Source organism: Suncus etruscus, chromosome 17 (genome assembly GCF_024139225.1).
Source record: "Suncus etruscus isolate mSunEtr1 chromosome 17, mSunEtr1.pri.cur, whole genome shotgun sequence".
NCBI classification, from domain to species: Eukaryota; Metazoa; Chordata; class Mammalia; order Eulipotyphla; family Soricidae; genus Suncus; species Suncus etruscus.
The window spans coordinates 6,983,475-7,001,034 of NC_064864.1; the positions used below are offsets into that span (position 1 = coordinate 6,983,475).

At 37.2% G+C, this 17,560-nt stretch overlaps 1 protein-coding gene across 2 annotated transcripts in view; it reads right to left on the minus strand.

The window, feature by feature from the left end:
• ARID5B (AT-rich interaction domain 5B) overlaps positions 1-17,560 on the minus strand; it is a 203,625-nt gene that overhangs the window by 12,848 nt on the left and 173,217 nt on the right. For both annotated transcript variants that reach the window (XM_049790626.1, XM_049790627.1), the window contains one exon: positions 14,442-14,539. In XM_049790626.1, coding sequence (XP_049646583.1) covers positions 14,442-14,539 — 98 coding nt within the window. The remainder of the gene's footprint in view (positions 1-14,441; positions 14,540-17,560) is intronic.

Sequence of the window (17,560 nt, forward strand, 5' to 3'; positions counted from 1 at the left end):
ACAAGCATGATTGTAGCTGGGTTTCAGTTATAAACAGAACACCCCCCTTCACCAGTGCAACATTCCCACCACCAATGCCCCCCTCTAAAAACCTATATTTATTGTTGAAACCAATAGGTCTGTTTGACTTGTTTGGTTGCTATAGGAACTTAAAGAACATTGAAGTCTGGGTATCCCAATGGTTAGGATTTGTGGGTGTTACCCTTTCTCCAACTCAAATTTCTAAGTGAAATCATGAGCTGGTGACATTGTAAGGGTCCTTCTTCCCTGAGGAAAACAGCAGCTTGACCTCAAAGTGGGCAAAGAGGGCATGAGATGAAGCAAAAAATTGGGGAGAAGACCCACCCAGAAGAAGCTTCAAAGGACTCCCTTACTTCAGGTGCTCAGAGTTCTGGCTTCACTCAGCTGACTACATAGGCGGGTGCTGAGAAACTAATTTCTTCTACAACTTCACAAGTTCATGGAGGCGGGACTTTTTCTTTCTTTCTTTCTTTTTTTTTTTTTTCCCTTCCCTTCAGCTCAACAGCTGGCTGGCCCAACAGCAGTAAAAAATAAAATTAATTAATTAAAAAAAAATACATTTCACTTTGTTGGTCAAAGGCCTAAAGCCAGAAGCAGGAAATCTGGAATTAAATGTTTCTTGTATCTGGAAAGAGGCATGACTAAGGTAAAACTGAATCCAAACACAAGCTTTGCCTGTTCAAAGCTTCCAGAGGGAGGGAGAACTGGAGGAAGAGTATGGGGGGGGGGGGGGGAGGGAGAGAGAGAGAAAGGAGAGAGAGAGGAGAGAGAGAGGAGAGAAGTGAGAGGAGAGAGAGAAAGAGAGAGGAGAGAGGGGGGGCTGGGGGGCAGGCTCCAAAAATAAAACAAGAAAGGCAGCAACTAAAAGGAAACAAGTAAAAATATGACCAGTTAAATCCTAACAAACAGGGCCTGGTTTCCACAGCACACAAACAATCACTGTTCATATAGTGATTTCCGTTTGGGGCAATTTTCACCGAATGTTTTTTCAGTTATCCTGTCATGCTACAACACAATTACCCCACAGGATATGATCTTATCATCTGATTATTATAAGTTTTTACAGTAAAAGAGGACAAAAGCTATTACAGGTTTCTAAACATTTCAACATTTAACGTACATGCGATACCATTAAAAACAGGTTAGCTAATAGACAGTCAACATTGCCCAATGCAGGAAGCTGAAAAGATCTGTAGTGTATAAAGGATTTAGTAGAATGCAACATGACTGTGCCTTGCAAATGATTATTCCTTAAATATTTGTAGTACAACCAAGATGTAATCAGCTTCTAAACTGTACAGATAAAAGCAAAAATGTAGCCCAGCTCCCAAGAACTCATTATCCAGGAGAAATATTTTCAATGGGCTGCAACTCGAAGAATGCAGGTTGGGTTGTAGGTGGGTGGAAGTAATAGAGAAGAGTAATATATTCATTCTAAAATCTAAAGAGATCCTTTCTTCCCACCCCCACCCTACATCTAGGCTGCAGATTGAAAGCTAGGCAGATAAATAGGCCTTTATTATTATCCAGATTTCACATTACAGATTAGCAAAATGCTTATTTATGATGCTATTAATGGATCTGAAATAGGTAAGCCATCATGTATTAAAAAATAACATCTTTCCATAGACCTCAGATTTGTAGCAGCATGAGATTTTTCTTTTTCCCTAGGAATAATACAAGAATAACATTTTCCACCCCAAAGCAGAAACAGTAGGGGAGCCCTTTGCTATCACGAAGATTCTTATTAAATTCAGTCACTGTGAAAAGCAAGGATTTTTCCCCCCTCTTTCTCCTTTTTTTCTTAAAAAAAAATAAAGATGACTTAAAATCAACCCAAGTTAAAACGAATACATCCATGGCATTATAACCTTGATTTATTAGCACCTGAGCCACTAAATTATCATACAAGAAATTGCTGGTTTGAAAAGATTTCAGCTTTGTTAAATCTCAAGTTAAATAATGGCGCTCAGTGTACTAGGTTTTAAGATCTGCCTCATCTGATATTATGAAAAATTCAATACATTTCTCTACAGAAGAAGTCAGGGGTCAGCAAATCTATTACTGTAATGTAAGTAATCTGGCAACCTGCCAACTCTTTCTCCATTTTTTTCTGAAACACCAACGCAGATAATTTTATATTTACAAATTCTAAAATCCTTCAGGGCCTTGCCTCTCAACAACAATACCACCAGCAACAACAAACAGTCTCACATTTAAAAAATGTCTATCATACATGTACTCATCATTTGCATTTCAGACAAAAGAAGAAAAGACCCTTCATCTTTATTAGTCCCCCGCCCCCCATAGCAGTGGAAAAATAATGTCAGAACTCATCTGAACAAGAAACCACTAATGTCTCTTGTATTGATTAATGCTTGCATGGAATGACAAAACTTTTGGGCCAAAACATTTAGCAAACAGTACTTAAGAGGAGAAATGAGAACCCACTTATTTATAGCGCTCTGAAAAATGATATTGTAATCATGTTGGGAACGGTTTCAATTCAGGGAGTGGGAGAAAGAAGTGGGAAATCTTTAGGATTGTTTTTGAACTTCAGACTCACCCTTGTTTATTCATGGGCACTTTTATGATATTAAACCAGTGGGGGAAAAAAATCCTAGGTCCTGAGATTTTTTTTTCTGCTGCCCTTGGAGCAGAATATTTTAAAGACAGAAGAAAATAAAGATGATATCCATGTCAGGGCAAGAACACCACTAGATTATTCTGAGAGAGAGAAAGAGAGAGAGAGAGAGAGAGAGAGAGAGAGAGTGAGAGAGAGAAAGTATGTGTGTGTGTGTGTGTGTGTGTGTGTGAGAGAGAGAGAGAGAGAGAGAGAGAGAGAGAGAGAGAGAGAGAGAGAGAGAGAGAGAGAGAGAAACAGTAGAAAGGAAATGACACATTGGTTCCACGGGGGCTTCAGACCTGTTTTGATCCCAAACGGAGTCATTACACCCTCTGAGTTGATTCCAGGGTTGAAAAATTCTAAGGCTTGGTCAGCCATTTCTTTTCTCAGGCAGAAATTGGAAATATAACTTCGCTGTGAAGTGTGGGAAACAACCTTTCAGCAAATTTGGAGCCATTAGAGAGTACATTTTTCTTTTTGAAGATGAATTACACATACTTATAAGAATTCTAAGAAGTATAGACAAATTCTAATCTATTATCATTGACCTCTTAGGATACTATAGCAATAAAAAATGGTGGAGGGTAAGGCTCCCAGTTTGAACCCCTTCAAGCACAAACAGGGTGCAGTCCTCCTGGGGACCCCCAGTATTGCTGGCACTTAGCATCGAAGAGTCTTATCCTGTTTGCTAGGTTACTGCCCACCTCTCAAAAATGAGGTGTGAGAACCAAACAAACTTCAATTATATAAACTGTCAGCAATGAGAACTTTTCTTTAGCACCTCCAATACTTACTGAGTACAAATAGCAATGGTACTATTTTGTACTTAATCTTTAAAAATTCAAGTTCAAGGTGACAAAGATATCGGAAAAGGGAAAAGAGTATTGATCTCTACTTTATGAGATGAGCTTCAGGAGAGCAGATACACCATTATAAGCTGAAAACTTTGCTCCCCAAGGTATGGAAGGAGGTGCATTGCTAATGACTGGTTTATGGAGAAAACTATGGCTGACCCCACTGACAAGAAAACAGAAAAAGAACAAAATAATGCCGGGTAATAACTTAGTGGGTCCATGAACTACCTAGGGGGCCAGCCCATTGTACCCAATATATTTCTTTTTAAAGGAAGCAGTTATGAACAGTATCAGTTGTATTCTATGCTATCTAAAGTATCTAATTCAGTACTATAAATAACAAAAGATGACTACTCGTCTGTAAAAAACTGTTTCCTGGGGAAATGATCCATTAAGGTGGAGTTTCATTTGCTACTACGAAGCTCTGTCTAACACCATCCTCAATGGTGCAGAAGCAATCAGTGAAGGTCCCATTGAGCAGATTGGAAAGAAAGGTTTGAGTGTGGGTTTAGCAAGATGACTGTACGGACTCCCATAATGTCGCACTATTTGAAAGAATCAGTTAAAAAATGACAGGGCTTTTGAGCCTGACTTAATGGGATAGTGATGGTGTAGGTTAGAAATGAGGTGGAAAGAAGCCTCTGTTGGTTCTTAAATATTCATAATACCTATTGGCATTAGTGGCAGTCACTTGACAGCCTGTTAATGCCAGGTATCTGGTATGTTTTTACTTTAACTGTGAAAAAAGAAATATCCACAAACATACTACTGTATGTTCACTTCATGATGAGAAAACCGAGGTTCACAGTGGAAATAAAAATGATTAGTCTAAAATGTGATGCTACTAATTTTCCCAAAGATAGACAAACTATCCCAGCCTTTGCCAGTCCAAGCTGACTTCCTCTCAGCAAGGTGGCTATGCCCCTTTTGTCTATGGTTCAAGAAGAAGGTGGGGATCTTAAATTCATCAACCTTGGAGTAGGGATTTTCAAGTTCCCAATAAAGTAATACATCAGGGTGGACTATTCTTTTTTTTTCCCCACAGAGGCAAAAAGATCTAGGGAATACCCAATTATCATACTACAATATGGTCAACATCCTACACAGCAAAGGCCTTTGGCTTGTTCACTGCACACAACCCGTCTCCAAGAGGACGCAACTGTCATTAAATCAGGACCAACTTGATGTTGGATAATAAGAGAAGCTCAAGAATCTTATTTCAGGTGAGTCCAGCCTGCAACACTTCATCTTACCAATGGTGAGGTTCTCGGGGATTTTCCCAGCTGGGCTAAAAGCTCTTCCCAGACCTTGTTGCTATGAAGATGCTTCTTTGAAGGGTGTCAGAAGAGATATGCTTGTTCCAGGTCAAACCAAAATCACACTGAACAAAGTTTTCATGGATTTATGAAATGCCGACTTTATGGCCCAGGGATTAAAACACACCACAAAGGACATGGACATTAAAAGCGTCCCTTTCTCTGTAATGCCAGTTAGCAAAGATGGCAATTATTTTCCAAGAGGAAACAATGACTAACTGAGAATCAAGTTTCAGAGGTTGATTTCAAGGGCAGATGAATGCTGTTTCAAGAATAATAGACAAACATAACTACAAAGTGTTCAACATGGTGTTGGACATGCACCCACAAATTAAGACAGACAGTGTTCACATGTGCAAAAAAAAAAAAGAGGCAAACTATGGCTTTCAAGTCTTTTGAGTGATAGGTAACATGGTTTCTAGAGCTTCTGAAACTGTCAATCCACCCCCACCCAAACATTTATTATTTTGATCAAACTGTAGTAACTTGTACAAAAACAAAATGTTCCGAGAGGTTTTCAGTGGAAGAGTTAAGGATGTATTAGAATGGTAAACAATTACATTCTTCTGTCATCTGATACTTTTTTTTTCCTTTCCTTTTTGGAAACATGCTTTCTGAATTTTCAATAGTTCCTTTGTGAAGGCATCTGTTACTCACATAATTGAAAAGATGTTTGTGCAGTGGTATGCTTGAGAATACAGTTATTTAATCTTAATGATAAAGCCCCGAGGACAGAAAATCATAAGTAGAAACCTCTTGTTATTTATCAAAAAGAAAAGGGGCAGAGACACCTAATCTATTCTCAAATTTAAATTCAGGCTTGATGAAAACTATCAATAAAACATGGGACCTGCAAAGTTTCTTAAATACCAGAGCGAGGTTCTAAGGGAAGGCGAGGCGAGGGGGCGAAAAGCAAAAGTGAGACAATAAAGAATCATGACAAAGATAAAACTGCTGCTTGGCAAGCTTTTTTGGGGGTCAAACAAAGAATTTTCTGTAGTTTACAGCATGACATACACACTTGATTAGTTTGTGCCTGGGGGTGTTTTTACACTCCTGCAGTGTAAACTCCAACTTCTATTAATTACAACTTGCATTCAGAGGCAAATTTAAGAATTTAAATAGAGATTTTTCAAAGGCTGTTTTTTTATTTCTTTATTTTTCCCTTTTCCTTTTTTTTTTTTTTTTTTAAACAGAAACCAGTTTTTCTACTCCAGGGCCTGGCTAGGATTTTGTTTTCCTTTTCTGAAGTTTCTTGAAATATCCTAGCATTGGAAAACTATCAGACCATTTTAGGCATGCTGAGTGATAGGAAGGAAGACTCTTGCTTATAAAATTACTCGGACAGTCCTTTAGGGAGAAGTTCTTTCTAGATGATAAGCAGAAGGGACTCTAGGCATTGGGTGTTTAAGATCACCTGATCCAGGGTCCCTTAAAATAGCAAACTTGGTGGGATATAGATGGAATAGCCATACAAATACATCAGCTTGACTAAATATCAACACTTCATGATAGATTTCTCAGCTGCTGGTTGTTGATAAGGGCCTAAAAACCTACTGTGTTGTTGAGGGGGCAAAAGAGATGAGAGAGCCTATGTGACTGACTGAAGAAGTGTTATCAATATAGCACCCACTGGCTAGGGACCCCTTTCCATAGATAGTGTTTCGAAAGGAAACACAAGTCCATAGATGAGTCAACTTTGGGTGAATATTTTACTTGCACCTATTTTGGGTGAATATTAGGCATATTTTATCACTGGACTGCAGTGTACAACTATTATTGAGAGGCTAAAATGCAATACCTGCTTTCAATATCTCCAATTTGGAAATTCTTTCTTAGAACTTCCCTGGCAGTTCTGCCACTCCCCTTTTCTCTGTTTACCCACATCTCCTAGAGAAAACTTTGCTTTTTTGTGTTTGACTTTAATATCAGTCATTCAAGCCTTAATTCAGTTCTGATCTATTCCAAATATTCTAATGGCTGTACTGGTAGTCTCAAGGAAGCAATACAATCCTTGCCTTCAAAAATAGTTTCCTCGCTGTTCTTGAATTCTACAGCTGAAATATTTTAGGCAACATATGATGATCTATCTTAAATTGTAACCAAATCTATCTGCTCCAGATCAAATTCTTCCCAGAAGGGTCTACTCTTTCCAGTTGGAAATTCTTACTTCTTTGATCTCGGTTAAAATCATCATTTGCACCCAATACTCAGTTTCTATAACCTTAAATATTGAACTCTTCTTCCTGTTCAAATGAGCTATGATTCATTTATTCATATAACTTCGTTATATGATGTTAGTTAAGGCAAGTATCTTGGCAGTTTCCAATGAACTGGTAGTAGTGCCTGAGAGAACATATTGAAAAGAATTCTGGGCCTGTTAGTTAAGGCAAGTATCTTGGCAGTTTCCAATGAACTGGTAGTAGTGCCTGAGAGAACATATTGAAAAGAATTCTGGGCCTGGGGCCGGGTAGGTGGCGCTGGAGGTAAGGTGTCTGCCTTGCAAGCGCTAACCAAGGAAGGACCACGGTTTGATCCCCCGGCGTCCCATATGGTCCCCCCAAGCCAGGGGCGATTTCTGAGCACATAGCCAGGAGTAACCCCTGAGCGTCAAACGGGTGTGGCCCAAAAACAAACAAAAAAAAAAGAATTCTGGGCCTAAACTTAGATTTATGAGAAACCATATACTTTTCCCTTACACTCCCTTACTTGACAGTTGGTACCATGGTCACTGTCTTGTTTGTCATTTGCCAGCACTATTCTAACTTCTTTGATATAGGCATTTTCACCAAATCTAACAATATTCAGTGTCTAGTAAATGGTTAGAAAATAATAGTTGGCTCTTAATACCAGTGTCAAAAGAAAAAGGTAGTCCATTACAAGTAAAATACATCTGACTGAGCAAAAGAATCCGGCCATTAGAAGAGGGCTTCTTATAATATCAAATGTAATCTTAGGCTATACTGATAAAATAATATTGCCTATATTCATAGGAGTACCATTATCATATACAATCATCTGGTATAATCTTAAGCACTCTGATTACACAATTGAAGATTTTGCAATGACAGCATGCCAAGCTGTTAAATGGCCCTAAATTGTGCTCTGAGTCTTGGTGGAATTAAATAGAAAGACTCAGAGATAAATCTGAGTGAGGCATATGGAAAACCATCATAGAGAAAAGCAATCATTCAGAATGAGTCATCTCCAAAAGGCAAGGGAAGACCCATGGAAGCCACCGAAGGCATTTTGCTGATTAACATGGGGAAGGTTATTTAAATGAGGAGTTTTCCATGACAGATCTCCTCCTTTGTCCTCCGATGTAGGACATTTAAACGGTGACTGGATCAGCCCAGTGCCAAAGACAGTTCAGTTTGCAATAGAATTTGGCAGGTGACAGGCTACATTTTGCCCATGGGCATGTTTAGTTTAGCTTACATAACATACTTACAGAAATAATGGAGCTAATATTTTTAAGTCAGGTGATCTCACATAAAAATATTTGTTTCTTCCCACTGCCTTAAATAAAAAAAAAAACTACCTGGAAAATATGTAGAGGATGGAAGCTTGTTCATACTAGATAAGATACAGTGTTGGCTTATCCCATTGGGTATCAATAGCATTGGCCAATGGCGTTGCATTTTTCACTGTCCTATTGGACTACCAACACTCATCTAAACTACCTGCCCACAAATGACAAGACTTTATGACCAGTGGTGTGGTTCTATGCTCTTCCAGTTACCTAGCATGGATAAATAGTTTTCTAAATGGCCCATGTTTCCTACTGATACTTCTGTAAGACACCATAAAAACAAGTTCTAATATGGCACACAAAGAAACAGAAGCATTGCTTTTAAATGTATATTCAATGACATAAAAAGCTTTAATAGTAATATGTTTAATTATTAATAAATTAACAGTAATTATTCATAATATTATTACTATTAAGACAAATTGCTCTATAAAGGTAACAGTGCCTAGTCACGGTTGCTTTGCTATCTGTTATGGATGAGTAGCCTACAGTTCACAGGTCAGAGTGGTTTACTTGAGTTGAGGTAGTTTGGAGGATCTCAAGTGACCTCTAAAATAGAAAATCCTGAGATTCTGCCTGTGACTTTCTGAATTATGCACGAATCCATGCCAGTGGTGTCAACATGAACAAGACAATGCCAAATACTAACCTGATCCTGAACAGAACTATAACTCACCATATTTCCCTGCTTAGGATACAAGATGAGTACCTAGAACTTAATGTATTTTCCTTCAAGCACATGCTTCTCTAGCTACTCAAAACATAAACCTCCCACACTCCGCTTCCCACCTTAGAGGAAAAACACTGAAGTTTCAGCTGTCACTTAAGTTTGTGCCCAAAGGCAAATGGGTTGGGAACAACTCTCTGTAAGTCACTGCCAAAGAAGCTGAGATACATTGGCCATGTGGCCTGACTGACCCTTTGATGAAAGAATGTTGTTGGAAAAAGTAAAGGGTTCGAATTTAAAACTGGGCATTAAGTATGCAAAGAAAAAAATGAAGTGTAATTGCTCATTTCCTCCTCATACAAATACATTTGTTTATAATTTTGATTTTCTAAATACTCAGAAAAGCACATCATAAAGTACTTTGGCCTTAATGCTCCTTTTAAAATCCCTAATAACTTCATGTGCTCCACAGAAACAAACCATATAATTTATTCAGGAAAATTAAAACCAGTAATCTGGTTTTTCTTTTTCTGGGATTTCCCCCCTTCCCATGTGCTTAAAAAGATCTTTTTAAAGAAAAAAAAAATCCAAATCTGCATGTGAAAACAAAGCCTTTAGAGTGAATTCCTATTCTATTAAATCACCTAAGAGAATGCCATGAAAGTAATCATTTTCCTTCCTATTCCTTTACTGGGGGAAAATAAAACAACAACAAAAAATCCCCAAGCAATTCCAATTACCTTAAATAGAATTAGACAAAAAAAATATTCCATTTAGAAGGGTCTTCGCCCAGGAGGAAGTGGGCTTTTTTTGGGGGGGGGGTATTCTAATTTCCAGTAATCTTATCTATATATCCTGAGCAAGAAATGTCCAGAATAACCACACTTTCTAAGCTTTGCTGAGTTTGAGACATCTACATAGCAACAGTCTCGTGATGGGAAAACATTAATGCTTTTTATATTGGTGATTTGATCATCTGTAACATGAGCAATTAAGTACAGTACTAATGGACTACGGCCAGGAGTCTGGTACTAATATTAAAAACTGACAGAGATGAATAGGGTTGGAAGCAAAACTAGGCTGACAACGGACATTTTTATGAAGTGCTTGGGCCTATTTGATTTCAACCAATCACAGGCCAGTTTAGGCGAGGAAGGCCTTCAGCAACAATGATGCATTCACACGCTTTGTACCATTTCTGCTATGCCTTAAATAAAAACAGCCATTGATTCTTTTCAACAACCCGCACTTTCATTATTAAGCTCATTAATAAACCAAAAGTGCTCAACTAATACACAAGTAACATTTACTGAGGGCCTGGTGACTTTTTGCTTGTTGGAAAATGCAAACATTTACAGGAAACACCAACCACACTGCATGAAAAATAAATCAGTGGAGAGTGAATAATAGTACACTCATTTCTGCTTTACTAGGAAGAGCAGAGCTGGTGAGAGGGAAGACAGAAAAAGAACCAGGCCTCAAAATTAGAGTGACAGGAATAAGTCCAGAGGAACAGAAACAGAATAAGACACTTGGATCATTTTGCTCTTGTTTGGAAGGTTTTAAAAAAATCTCCAATGACATCTGCAAATTAGATATTTTTCCTACAACATACTGACACTTCATGAAAACGGTAGCCCTTGATCAATCTGGCAAATCTTTTTCAATTGTGTTAGCACAGTCATAAAAAGCAAGAATGAATGATCCTACCATAATTACGAAACACGTTTTTGGCCAAGAGCTCCAACCTTTTCTTTGAGCGCAGCAAAAGTGTTTCGAGTCGCTGGCCAGATCTCAATATCTCTGCTCTTTTCTAATAGAACCGTTACAGTCAGAACCAAGAAGTCAAACACGTAGATAGAGCATCAGATTCCAAATTTTTCTCCCCAATTACCACCCCACAGGAGTTCTTTGCAGGGCGCGTTAGTTCAAATGAGTGACCATGGCATTATTCTAACTGTATGTCTGATTTTTGAAAAATGAAGCACCTGCCAATTTTAGTAATTAGCTAGTATTAATGACCGATTATTCACAGCATGGCCTTGTATCTGGTCACAACCATGTGCAGGGATTTCACTTGTCTCAACTCCAAATGTACCTTTTTCTGCTCTGATTGTTAATGTGGGAACCGTACTGCACACTACATATGTCTAATATATACATGTATATATGTCTTATATATGTTTATCCATCCACACATCCATCCACCCATCCAACCACCCACTCATCCATCCATCCATCCATCCATCCATCCATCCATCCATCCATCCATCCATCCATCCATCCATTTCTTATGTCCCATATCTAGCTATTAGGAGCCTGCAAATGGAGTTGTAGCAGGCATGGAAAGGACAGAATAAACTGATTTTTTTCTTTTTTCTATCTTTTTTGCTGTTCATTTTAATGCTATCCCAGCATTCACTTGGTGGCAGCAGTAAGTTCTGACCTGGAGCTTCTTTCAACAGTCTCAGAACAATTTCAATGCTTTTCCTCTGAGGCCTCGTACCTGGCACAGAGCACTTCCTGCTCAGGTCTGAGTAAGTCCCCAGCTCCCCCTTCCCTCCTGCTCCTGAAATACCAGCTCTGTCAGAGTGCCTCTTCTCAGGAGGGCTCCAGCACCAGGACGCCCAGTCTCCAAATTTTCAGAGGTTAATATTCTAACCTCTTCTCTTTTTGACCCTCAACCCCAGGGAATCTGAGGTCATTACCTCCATATTAATATAAAGCGTCTCACCAACACTCGTTTAAGTAATTCTCTAGAGTACATGGTTTTTGTTGAATACCTTTTGGGGTGTTTATTTTCCTTATTAGATCCTAACTGATACACTGAATGAACAAAATACTAGATGTGGAAGAGTGACAGAAGTTTAAAAGAATTTAATTCAATAAGATGCTAAACCTTTATGAAATATCCAGTCTGTTTCCAACAATAAAAGCAGAGAAGAAGTTTTGAAAGGTTTTAAAAAAATATTATGGTTTTTTTTGTTGTTGTTGTTAAAGTTTGAGTTATTTCTACTAGAATGCCCCAATGTGTTTGGAGAAATCTGCTATTTAGGGAGAAGTTAACCTTGAAACTAAGTAAATACTATACAGTTATTCCTTTATGACTAAACTTCTCTGCAGCACACAACTGGTGAAAAGATTGCAATGCATATAAAAATACACAAATATCCTTCTCCTCCTCTTTTTACTCCTCTCTATGATCAAAACATTGAACATGTTCAATCTCTTCAACTCTGAAGTTAATTATAACCCTATTAATGATCTAATATTTTTATATCCCACAAATATTTTTCCTGTTTGATTTTTAAATCATGTGACCTTTTAGTAATATGTTTTATTATTTTTATGCTTTAACTAGATGAGTTAGGTACTCATATTTTTCTTTCGTATGTATGTATGTATGAATGTATGTATGAATGTATGTATGTATGTGTCTATCTATCTATCTATCTATCTATCTATCTATCTATCTATCTATCTATCTATCTATCTATCTATCTATCATCTATCCATCTTTTATTTTAGGGTCATACCCAGCAGTACTCAGGGGTTACTTCTGGCTCTGAGTTTAGGAATCACTCCTGGCAGGTTGGGGGAGTATATGGGATGCCAGGGATTGAACCTGGTTCAGCCATGTGCAAGGCAAACGCCTTACCAGCAGCTGTTCTATTGCTTTGGTCCCAGTAACTCATATGTCTGATTTTAGTTGCTCTCTGGTTCTTGTTGGTTTTGGGTTCAATGGCTTACATGTTGGAGACATTTGCACAGTAAGGTAAGTGGGATTTTAGTATTAGAATATAAACTATTTGAAAGTAGCTAGGGTTTATAATGAAATTGTTCTGAGTCTTTAACTTATAGGTCAAAAATAAGTTGACTCTGCTGGCTTTATATGCTATTTACAGAACACTACCTGAGATACCAGCGCTATTTTGTACAAGGACTTTAATATGACCTGTTAAATATACAGTGAGAATCTAGATTTTTATATTAAATACTGAGATAAATAACACTTTTATTTAAAAGTCTGTGTACTATAATAAAAACAATGCTATGAATAATAATTGTAATTTGAATTCTTGCTTTTAAGAACCCTAGATTTGACACTATTGAATCAGGTCACTGCCTTTTTTACATGTTTAACAAACACTATGCTTTTATTATTTTATTTATTCGTTGGTTTGGAAATGATGAGTAGTGGTGCTCAGGGGACCAAACAGAACCGGACATTGAACCTGAACCTTCTACATACATATTGTACCCCAATAAACTATTCCTCCAACCTCAAATAAAGTAATTTTTTTTAGGAATACTTTGTGGCAATTTGTCAAGGAACACTAAATCTAACCTCACTTCATGATCAGGCCTACAGAAACATTCTGCTTTATTAAATGAACATGACTAAGGAAGTTCAGCATCAAATGCAATACAAATGGACACGTAATGACTTAAAAGAAATAATTAAGGTCTATATAGTTGATGACATTAATTGAAGGAGAGTGTATTGAGCATCTGGCTGATTTGGAATGGTTATTGACTATGTGAGGAGCAAATGTGGGTTTTACCTTTCAAACTCTAACTGGCCTGTTTGTTCAGCTGATGGTCTTACGTTCCATGAATGGCCATTATGAAAACACAGAGAGACACCAATACCTCTAGTTGGCTTTCACAAACTGCAGTAGAAACCAGCATGCTGAATCAGTAGGGGAAAATTTCCAGCAATAAGAAAATAAACCATCTAAGAATATAATTTGAATCAAAGTGCAAAGGTAATACATTCATTTGCTTGTTGGCCTTCGCTAATTATCAGTAGCACAGTCTTATTAATACAAAGGAGAAATGACTCCCATAGATATAACCTTCATGGTTATAAACTTTTTGTTTGCATTAGCATAACTTATCTAAAGATGAAATTGCTAAAACATTAGATCATGTAGAAATTGACATAAAGAATTCCTAGGTCAAAACCAGTTCTGAATTAAAAAAATGGTGTTGGTCACGGTGAGAAAGTTTTAACCTGAGGCCAGTTCTCTAATTAAAGAAATGCATACTTGCCAATATTAATACATTCAATGTTAATATATTCTAATGTTAAATTACATGGCGCCACATAGTAATTTATGATTTCCAGAAGCTGGAGCCTATGGTAAATCAATCTATAGCGAACAGATTGAGTAATTTATGTTTATGGGGAAATAAAGATGTAGACATTTCCAGACAGGAAGTCAGAAGACAAAACCAAACTTACAGAACATCTCATTTGAGTTTACGTACGGCAGAAAGTCAAATTCCCTAAAAGTCACAAGGTAATGTGCAAAACAAAATTCCAGAGGTCTTCAGACATCTTATTTTGACCCTTGGCAAGCAACTTTTCCCAATGAACATCCTTTTCCTTAAGCAACAACTTGCCAATTCAGTTTCTTACCTTTCATAATGTCTGCGAGTACAAGTTGCAGCACTGGTGCTCCCAGGATTACCACCTAATTCATCATAAATATGTTTCCATTGACGGCGAGCTGTTATCTGAAAGAATGGCAATAGGAAATTCAATCTTGCATCATAAGAGGTTCACGATGCCAGGCTTCAATACATATGTAAAAATCAGAAGCTTAACAGTCTGTTCTGGAGACCCAGAACCAAAGTCCAAATGCATACATGGGGAGATTTATGTGTGAGAATGAGAGCTCACTTTCAATGCTTTCCTTGACAATAAAAAAAGGATTTCTGCTTTGGGGGTCTGTATTTTGTCACCCTAACAGCATTTCATCAGACATCTCTCTAGAGAGTCATGTAGTTATTTGCCCTTAAGATCTCAAACCCATACTATTCTACTTTATGACATGTTGTACAGTCTCCAAATAAAATCAGATTTCATCTAAAATATACCTTTATTTGTTTAAATGAGTCAAGGATAAATATAAGTTGCCCAAGGAGTGTGAAATGAGTGGCCAAGGATATAGATAAGAGTGAAAATATCAACTGTATTTGTATCTTCTGAGTTAAAAAAAAAATCAGTGTGATGTTGTCTATTTTAAAAAAATGAAATAAAATCGCTTCATAAATTAATGAAAATGTTTTAATTAGTTATGAAATTGTGTGATTTTAAGCTGCATCTTTATACCAGTCCTTCCTCTAAACACTAAAATTAAATCCAAAACTGAAACTCTATTTCACAGTTATTTTTTAACTGAGGTCTAGAAAATAGAATAACTCATAAAATTCTCTGAAAACTAGCCTACCCCAAATTTGAAAAAACAAAACAAAACAAAAACCCCACAAAAACAAGCTATGTATATTATTGAGCTGGATAAATCCAAACAAACAGCTTGCAGTATATTGAACAGCATGATATGCTAGGGCCTTGTTTGTATTCCCCTCTCCTTTAATTTTACTTGTGCACATAAATTAAGATTCTACAAAATAACAGATGCGTTATCTGGCAAATGATTAATTTGGGGAAACTACGTCATCTACTACATCCGAGCAAGTCTTAGCATTTCCTTGAAACTAGGAAGACATAACAAATTCTGGGGTTCTTGGGAACACTTCTAAATAGGATTACAGGAAAACTCAGTTATGGGAAAGGGGGGTGGGGTGGGGAAATGAGAGTGGCAAAGGTGTGGCATTTAATACAATCAGAACAGAGGCTTTTGGGGAAAAATATTCACAGAGCTGCCAGAAGAGTTCGTTTAGGGTTCTAAAAGCAGCTGTCTTGGGAAGGTGGGGGAGACCCTAATTTGCAACCAGGAGCTCTATAATTGTAATCTAAGGCGAAGGAGAACAGTGGTTAAAAAATTATAGGCTAACTGGTACATTCTCTATTTCAAACAGAAAACAAACAAACAAAAACCACCTTCATTTGAATGAACCTTTCTCAACAGGTTCACATAGGATTTTGAAAATGTGATTTCAGTGTTGTGCAATTTCCCACAAAGCTCTCTTAAGCCAATTTGTTTCCATAGTTCTCAATATATCGATTGAACATATATTAATCTATTGAGTCACATCTTATAGCTACTGGCAGGTTTAACTCAAAAATAAAATCCCCATTTATTTCAGCCTGATTCAGAATAAAAATAAATTTAAGCCCCTTTCAAAATTACTCAAATACTATATAAATATACTTTATAACTGATAATAACATATTTGGCAATATACATTTAATTTTTGTCTACTACAATAATTCTAATGTATACTTCGAATATTTTAAGAGGCAGGTTTTTTAGGCTGATTTACCTCAGATTTATGTATAAAGGAAGAAGAAACTTGATCATCTCCAGAGTCTACATGAAAGCCCTTAGGGGGTTCTTAAAACAAATCTCCATATTCCTGACATTCAGAAGGGCATTTAGGCCTTGTGGGAAAAGAATATGGCCAGAAAACAGCACATTCAATTTTTATTATTCTAGCTCTTATTTGGCTTGCACTTCAGGTTAATAATGAAAGTTCAAGATATAATTTAATCCTCCTACTATTGGCCTCTGAGGCAAATAGAGAAATTTTATTCACTGATGAAGGAAGCAAGACTCAGTGATTTTACAAGGACATGGTACTATAGTGGAAATGCCAGGACTTATGTCCATATCTTATGGTTCCAATAATAGATGTTTCTTCACTGCATCAATTAGCCTCCGCATCCAATAGTCTGGAGAGCACATGCATGGCATAGAGGGTAGCCAAAAATTCTAGGACCTTTGCTTCAAATGACAAAGGTATCAGTGAGAACTATGACAAGTTCTCAAGCTTGAGTTTGGGGTCTTTCACAAAGGTAGAAACTGATCAAAGAGGAAAAACTAAAGAATCTAAGGGGATGAATGCTTATAGATTTTTCTCATTTAAATCATCAAGTAACTACTTGCATTCTAACTGCATTTGAATCTAGTTAGAATACAGATTCTGTGTTATATTCACCACTGATTACTGAATAAGTCTCAGGTTTTTCTTTTTTATAAAATATATTCATTCACTGATTCATTCATTAAAATATCGAACAACTATATTTGTTGTATATTGTGCTGATGGTTGGAAATGTCACAGTTAAATGAAACCCAACACCCAAGATGATTGAATTCTACTGGGGAATATTCCAACGTAAATAAGCTACCAAATATATAAAGAAAAAAATGCAGGTTGTAAAAAGTTCAGAGAACAAGAGACCCTTAGTGCAAAAGATATTTAGCATAACGGAAATGTATCCTGCCCACCCAACCTAGTTAATAGAGTAGGGACGGTTCTGTCCAGCAATTTCTGCTATAGAAATGACAAAACATCTTCAAGAAATACTAATAATTTATCGAAAGATAACTAGTATCAGAACTGTGACAGCAGAGTTGAGCAACAGACACCACTCAGTGTTAATAAACTGTATGTAGCTGGCTAGAAGTCTTTGCTAACCTCACATGTTCTGTTCATATATCCTGGTATTTAAAACCAATATTAAACTCGTAAGGGCTCATCTGGGGTGAAGACAGGGACTAAACCTTCAAGGAAGTGGTCTCTGTTTACTGAGTGTCCATTGACCACCCTCAACGAATCAGGCCATTC